We start from the raw sequence: 7,578 nt of genomic DNA, 5'->3' as shown, positions 1-7,578 counted from the left end.
CTCATGCCAGTCCATCACTTGTTTCTTATAAATAAAAGTAGAACAGTGTATTCAGTTAATTGAGATAAATACCACATTGGTTACAGCAGCCAGCTGACAGTGATGGTTGGAATTTAGCCTTCAGCAGCATTCCAAGATGGTGATCAATTTTATTTTAGGTAATCCTGTATCTTCATTTAACATCCCATTATTTCAGCAAAGCCATTCCATCTTAATGCTTGCAATTTTTTTTGAGATATTTGTCACTGCTGCCTCTGGCCCATCATAGACAAGTTAATGCATGAGCTTGGTAGTCTGGCTTCTGTATTTACATGGTTTTAAGTACAGAATTCTCTCAATATTTTAGAAATATTAATTGGACTTGTCAGCTCTGTTTTTTATTCCCAATACACGTAACACTGTCCTGCTGCTGCTGCCCTCCAGCACTGCTGTTGTGGCGTGGGGCTCAGCCGGCAGGTGTCCTGGGCTGGCTTTTGGCATTCCGGGCTCTCCAGCGCTGCTGTTGCTGTGGAAGTGTCCCTGCCTCGGGAGAGAAGCGGTGCCAGGGCCGTCCGGCAGTGCTGCTGATGGAGCCCTCTGTGGCATTGCCATGGGGCTCTTGCAGGTAAGGGAAGTGTAATGTGGCACTTTGATCACCTGGCATACAAGGAGAGGTGTAGCCGACTTCTAGTGTACATAAAGAAAAATATTATGCCGACTGTATCTTATTGGAAAGAAGTCACAGCCCCTGTTCTATACTGCCGGTAGTTCTGGCGGCCTCGAGAGGTGCTCGTGTGTCGGTGTTTCCTCGGTGTGCGCCGCCAGTCCCGCGGCGCGGCAGTGCCGGGGTGGGCGGCTGCGCTGTGCACAGCGGGGACAGCCCCGCCCCGCCTCGGGACTGTCACCCCGCGCCCCTGGCGCCGCCATCGCCTCTTCCCCCTGCACCGCGGCGTCACTTCCGAGGCCGGGGCGGCCATCTTGAGTGCGGGCTTGTGCCGTCAGAGAGGGGCGCCCTTCTCCTGCCCCTACGCAAAATGGCGGCGCCCGCTTCAGCGGCTGGAAGCGGGCGGTGCCGGCGCCTGCGCGCTGGGCGCGGCGAGCCCGCGGTGCCGGGCCTGCGGTGCCGGGGATGGCGGACGGCGGCGCGGGAGCGGCGCCCACACCCCCCGGGCCCCCCGCGGGGCTCTCGGCGTCCCAGCGCCGCGCAGAGCTGCGCCGCAGGAAGCTGCTCATGAACTCGGAGGAGCGGATCAACCGCATCATGGGCTTCCACCGGCCCGCGGCGGGCAAGGGTGAGCCCCGTGGCGGGTGCGGCGGGGCTGTATGAGGGCTCCGGGGCTGCGGTGGCGCCTTGGCCTCTCCGAGCGTGACCGCTGCCCGCGGTCCCCTGGTGAGCAGGAGCGGCCGGTTCCCCGCAGGGACAGGGCCGGCTGGCTCCCCGGTCCCTCAGTGCCGCCTTCGTTCCTAGGGATGCTTCGAGCAGCACGACCTGCCCTGCTGCGCGAGGGACCCACCCATAAAATCCCTGTGCCGCCGGAGGGTCGGGCTTGGGCCCGGCACGGTGCCTAGATAGCGAGCATACCAGATGTCATATCACTGCAAGAATTTTTTTTTAGCTGAAGAAACGATGAGCCTCCCCCATGTTTTTAGTCAGTAGCTGGTGGTTTTCATAGTCGGCTTTTTATAGCAAAATTATCTCACATTTGGATGGTGATATAGATATTTGTAGTTAGCATGCAGAATTTTCTTGCAGAACCGTAACCTAGGTAGCTCAGTTATAGCTCAGTACATCCTTCAAGTGGGCTGTCTTGTGAGGAGAGTTCTCAGATTTTGGTTTACAAGGATGTCCATGAGCCATGAATCAGTCTGACGTAATGCCAAGTATTCCTGAAGTGTCAGTTCTTGCTCTCCTGTAGGATCAAGCACGTTCTTGATTTGGCTTTTGTTCTATGCCATCACCTCCCTCTCTGTAAGATGGGTCTTCAGGTTTGATAAAGAGCAGGTTAACACTGCCCAGCCTCTGACGATAGACAGCAAGCTAAAGTGCACTTATGTTGTCTGCTTATTTGTCAAGTACTAGTGTTCTTTTGGTTGATTCACTTTCTGCAAATCTTTGTCTTTTTTCTTAATGTCAATCCATGTATTTGTGTCTTTCTGCTTGTGTGTGCAGTGCTGTTGCTTAAAGAAGTTCAGTGTTTTAATTTCTCCATTGCTGACTGACAGCTTCAACTTCTGACCTGCATTGCACAGCTTTATGTCGTGTTTGCTCCATGAAGAGTGCCCTATTTAATCATAAATCTGCCTTTTCTCTTGGGAAGCAGAGATCCAGGATCCTGATCCAGTATAGCTGAAGTGTTGTTCCACATACTCAGCATGCATAACTCTGTTTTTATTTTTCTTCCTTAGATGATGAAAGTCACACAGAATTAAAGCTTCAGCATGAGCAAGATAAATCAAACTCCCTTCCCATTCCTTCTGTTTCCAAGCGGATTGTGCTTGGTGATTCTGTGTGTAACGTGACAGGCTCGACTGACCATGCAGGCAGCATGGCAGAGCTCAGAGGGGACAAGGACTTGTTTGGTAAAGCCCCAGAGCTGGTCACCGAGGGGACAGGCGAGCTCCGTCACCGTCACAGAGGAGAGCTGCCCTCTGAGGCTGCACCACGGCCACCAAGACACGGCTTGGAGCAGTATCTGTCCAGGTTTGATGAAGCTCTGAAGCTGAGGAACCAGCTGATGAGTGAGAAGCCAAGCCAAGAGAATGGGAATGCGGCAGAGGAGTTTGACTCTTTCCGCATTTTCAGATTGGTGGGATGTGCTCTGCTTGCCATCGGGGTCAGGGCTTTTGTGTGCAAGTACCTGGTGAGTTCAAAAACACGATCATGCTAGGGTTTGCTGGTTGGTGCAAATTATTGGGAAATATCTGGGGCTTAAGTCTATTGGTAATGACCAAGTTGGGAACTTTAGGCACTCTTTACATTTCTAAAAATTTCATAAAACCTAAAAAAAATGCTGAATTCTGAGATTTATCTGCTACCAACACAAGTGGTTACTGTGTAACCACTGAGAGCAGCACATTTAGTCTGTTGTGTTTCAGGACCAGAGGCACTGGAATAGTTGTTGCAGCTTAAGTCTCCTGCAAGTGTATTCCCATCTTGGTGAGCATATGAGTCAGCTGCTCCTCTAGTGTGGGGTCTACAAAAGAATAATAGAGTAAGAATAGAGTTCCCATCTATCTGTGGAAATGTCCAAGGTCAGGTTGGATGGAGCTTGGAGAGCAGCCTGGTCTCATGGAAAGTATCCCTGCCCATGGAAGGGGTTTGGAATGAGGTGGCTATTTAGGTCACTTTCAACCCAAACAATTCTGTGATTCTAATAATAATAGTTCTACCAAGATAAGTAGATCCTACTCATTTGTCAGCCTGGGAAAAGTAGTTCCTCAGTATTCCCAGTGCCTGCCAGAACAACAGGACAGAGGTGTGAGGCAGGTACAGCTGTCCACCTCCTGAATCCTTGGGCTCAGTTTTACACTCTGTTGTTCTCTTCTGCCATTTCAGTTCTTTAGGCTCAAAGAATATAGGGCAGAACCTTATTTTTGACATGTAGCTTATCTACTTAGATTTGTAGTGTTCAAGAACAATGTTGCTTTGTTCCACAAATAAATTTTTACCTAATTTTCTTTTAGGACTTAGAAAGCATTAAATCTTTGTTTCTTAACTATTCTGACCAAGGTTTTTTTAATATATATTTTTTCTATTCCTTCAGTCAATATTTGCACCATTTCTTACTCTACAACTTGCTTACATGGGACTGTCCAAGTACTTTCCAAAGGTAATTTTTTATTTTTTAGAATTAGATTAATTTGAAGTGTTTAAAATTCGAACTTGTGCTTATATTGCATTGTTTTAGGACCAATGCATGTGAAGTATTCTTCCCTTGTTTTAAACTGAAAAGTTGAATGACCAGTGCTGATAGTTTATGCTACATTAGTTTATAATATTTCCAGATTTAGTCCAGGATCTTTTTTAAAGTTGCAGTGAAAACAGACTAGCAGCTTGTGTAGCTGTAGCCTAATTAAAAGCATCTGACCAGGAAATCCAGGTAGTCCTTTCATGTCTTCAGGAAACTTGCTTTTCTTCTAGACCATGTTCTTCTCTGATTATTATTTGCTTTGCTAAGCTTTGTTCTGCATGTAATATCTGGATAAAATTTGGGAGAGTGTTTGCTAAAAAATGAGGCAGAACGTTGAGTTTCTAGGGCTCTGCATTCCCCTGCTGGTATTGGTTTGAAAGGCAGCTTAAAATGAGACATTTATTTGTGAGTGAAACTTGGCTGCTTATTAGCAAGATTTGCTATACCACTTGTTTTATATATTTACAACAGGTAATTGTGCTGAAGCCTTTGTTAGGTTGATGGTTTTGTCAGGTCTGTGGTGCAGAGTGGGATGCTCAATCCATAGTTAAATGGGAAAATTTGCATTTTAAAAGGAATAATAGATTATTTGTAGAAAATCAGAATAAATCAGCAGTTGTTTTGTAGTTAAGTATATCATAATAGTCATTCTAAGCTGATGTGTCACAACAGAAAACAGTAAAATTAGCCTTAAGATTTGCATCAGCTCATCTGCTACATCATCCTGATCTTGTTTCTGGTGTACTTAAAATCAGCTCTCAGTTTCAGAATTCAAAGAGGTGATTCCTTTCCACAACTTGCTTTTACTGCAGTTAGACCTGGGTGAGGTCAATCCCTTTGTTAATCTTTATTTTTCTCCCATGAAACAGAAATATTCTAGAAAGCTTAATTTAGATTGGATTAAATTAAAATACCAGCAAGTATCAAATTGCTAGAATTTTCAGCCACTGTCACCTTTTCCTGTCTGTCAGACTTGCATCCTTGGGATTCCTCATCTTAAGGATGGAATAGCTTTCAAAAGGTTTTGAAGCGTTTCTGAGTTCAGAGGATAAAACTTACAAATTAAATTGTTCTAAAACAGGAACAGTTGGTTTACAACTCTAAATAATTTTTCTGTTTGAAAACTTAACAGTATTTATAGGGCTTTGAGCAACCTGGTCTAATGGAAGGTGTCTCTGCCCATAGCAGGGGGTTGGAATGAGATGAGCATTAAGATCCCTTCCAACTCAAACCATTCTGGGATTCTGTTTTTTGCCAAATAGTGTGATGAGATTGATCCAGTTCTGACAATGGAGATGCCAGGCTTGGCTTCTTATACCTAGATATCCCTTGTCTGGGAATGTTCCCACTCATGCAGAAGCAGCTGCTCAGCCTCACGTCTCAGCTTGCTGGGAGCACTAGTGTAAAGGAGGCAGAATATCCAGGATGATTTTTATCTGCTGTAAACCAGCCTCTCACTCAGCTCTGGTGGATCCATCACAGCAGCAATCTGTGTCTAGGACAAGGGCTGTGACCCCTGGAGTGTGTCTGGACAGAATCAATCCAAACCTGCTACTCCTAGCAAAGAAGTTGGAATGTGTGAAACTGGCACAACATTGGTGACATGTAAAGCAGAATTGGATTAGAAGAAGTAATGTGATACTGGTTTTTCTTTCCCTTTTAGTGTGAGAAGAAGGTGAAAACGACAGTACTGACTGCTGCTCTTCTCCTGTCTGGAATCCCTGCAGAAGTGATCAGTCGTTCCATGGACACCTATAGCAAAATGGGAGATGTTTTCACAGACCTTTGTGTCTATTTCTTTACTTTTATTTTTTGCCATGAACTTACTTTGTTTTTTGGCTCTGAAGTACCGTGATGGCTGTAGAATTCCACACAGTAGCTACACTAAAACTTTCTGGACTGTGTTCTTTTTAACATCTGACTGTGCAGGCAGGTCTAAACCTTCATTAAAATTCTTACCTGTTGGAATGCTTGAAAGGGGTCTTAATGCAGTAATTTTGGAAAAGGAAGAGCAGGGTCCCTGACTGCCAGTTGTGTTGGTTCAGTTTATTTAAATACTGTGTCTGCGTATTACAAATGTGAAGGCTAGGATGCAAGTGTCAGTCGATGATTTCTTTGCTTGAGTTAGATGATGCCCTTCTCAGCCTCTTTCATAAACATTTACAAAGCTGCCTTTGTTCTTTTCAGTGAGAATAAGAAGAGAAATCCCTTCAGTAGAACCATATATATGTGTATATCCTGTATGATTATAGCTAACAAGACCTGCTCATTTTGTGGTGGTTCCATTTTTTAAAGAAAGCTCTAAAGAAAAGAAATCCCTGTATTCTCTTCAAATGTTCAAGTTCTGAACGTTGAACCAAGCAGCTGCTTCTGGAGAATGTTGGTGAAACTTGCCACTTTGTTGTCCTTATCCTTGCCTTGCTATACATTACTTGTTGTGATTGTAATTAATTTAATTTGATGATTATTGTGGAAAAGAGCTAAGCAAAAACAACACGAAGGTCTTGGTGTTTATAAAAGTCATTAATCAAAAAGTAAGAAGAAAGAGAACTAATCACATCTCTTTTTGAGTTTCCAGCAACCTAATTATAATGCAGCTCACTCACACCTGTGCTTTCTGATAACTTTTTTGTTAACAGTTCATCTCATGAAAAATTTTATATATTGGCACCCAATCTGCGGTATCAAATCTTTGCTCTAGTGTTTGTAAAACTTACAAGGGAAACAGTTTTGTTTTCAATCTCTTATGAATTTTGCACAGTGAGAGGAAGGAAGTGTCATTCCAAATACTCAGTTTAAATGTTGATAATTTCTGAAAATCTCTATTGAAGCTAAATTTGGTAGTGTTTTCAGCTTGTAGTTTTCTGTTTAAAATCTGGACTTTCAGGTAGTATAGGCTGATGCCTATTTTTAGCATGGTAAATGACATAATTAACTTGGTATTTACCTGCAGAGGGTTTTTTAGGGAGCAGATGTGTTTGATTGTACCTCTCTAAATGGCCCAGCTTTCAGCTGATTATTCTCTGCTAATGCATCCTTCTGTAATTTTAGTGATGCCTTTCTGACTTTTAAATTAGATACATGTTTGTGCCCTGAATACAAGAACCGTATGTTTTTGTTGATTTGACCATTTTCATGGGGTTTTTTAAACTGGTTATGTTACAGTAAGTATTATATTGCAGATGTACAGGGTTGGGCTGCAGAAAATTCTGACTTGGTTCTGTTAGCACAGATATTGATTTAGCAGCTTTAAATTTATTTCTATTAGATAGTAATTAGAGAAAAATTAAATTACAGTAATTTAAGGTTGCGATATGTAAATAATGAGTTTACTCAAAAATTACTTGTTCTTATTCTGTATTTATATGTCCAAATGCAATACAAATACATTGGAAAAATCCCTATACCAGTACCTGCAAAAAGAAATGGATTTTTAATCCTCACCATAAAAACTTTAATCGGGTAAATACTTTTGCATGGGCAGAGTACCAGGAGGTGCTTGTGTGTAATTAAGAAATCTGGATGAAGAAACGGCGATCAAGAAACGACCTTTGACCAAGAAATCAAACTCTTTTATTCCGTTTTTACCTTGCCTCTGTTGGTGTACATAGTTCTATTTAATGTTTATTGCCAGACCGATTGTTTTCTATTAAAAGCCTCTTTGTTACCCGCTTCCTTGGCGCTGTGT

At 43.3% G+C, this 7,578-nt stretch overlaps 1 protein-coding gene across 1 annotated transcript; it reads left to right on the top strand.

Moving 5' to 3' along the window:
- The first annotated feature begins 1,021 nt into the window (after positions 1-1,021).
- On the top strand, positions 1,022-7,562 carry CAMLG (calcium modulating ligand). Its single transcript, XM_086851524.1, has 4 exons — positions 1,022-1,271; positions 2,386-2,840; positions 3,744-3,809; positions 5,554-7,562. Exons 1-4 carry the CDS (start codon positions 1,109-1,111, stop codon positions 5,743-5,745), a joined length of 876 nt encoding a protein of 291 aa, XP_086707650.1. The 5' UTR covers positions 1,022-1,108; the 3' UTR covers positions 5,746-7,562.
- Positions 7,563-7,578: the final 16 nt, after the last annotated feature.

The sequence above is a fragment of the Cyanistes caeruleus genome, chromosome 15, assembly GCF_971803275.1.
Source record: "Cyanistes caeruleus chromosome 15, bCyaCae1.hap1.1, whole genome shotgun sequence".
In the NCBI taxonomy this organism is placed as follows: domain Eukaryota; kingdom Metazoa; phylum Chordata; class Aves; order Passeriformes; family Paridae; genus Cyanistes; species Cyanistes caeruleus.
Note: the sequence above shows the minus strand (reverse complement) of the source record. Positions and strands in the feature narration are given on the sequence as shown.

Coding starts and splice junctions, on each gene's coding strand:
- CAMLG (XM_086851524.1), top strand. CDS start 1,109: ATGGCGGACGGCGGCGCGGGAGCGGCGCCCACACCCCCCGGGCCCCCC. Junction 2,841..3,743: donor CTTTTGTGTGCAAGTACCTG/GTGAGTTCAAAA, acceptor CTATTCCTTCAG/TCAATATTTGCACCATTTCT. Junction 3,810..5,553: donor TGTCCAAGTACTTTCCAAAG/GTAATTTTTTAT, acceptor TTTCCCTTTTAG/TGTGAGAAGAAGGTGAAAAC.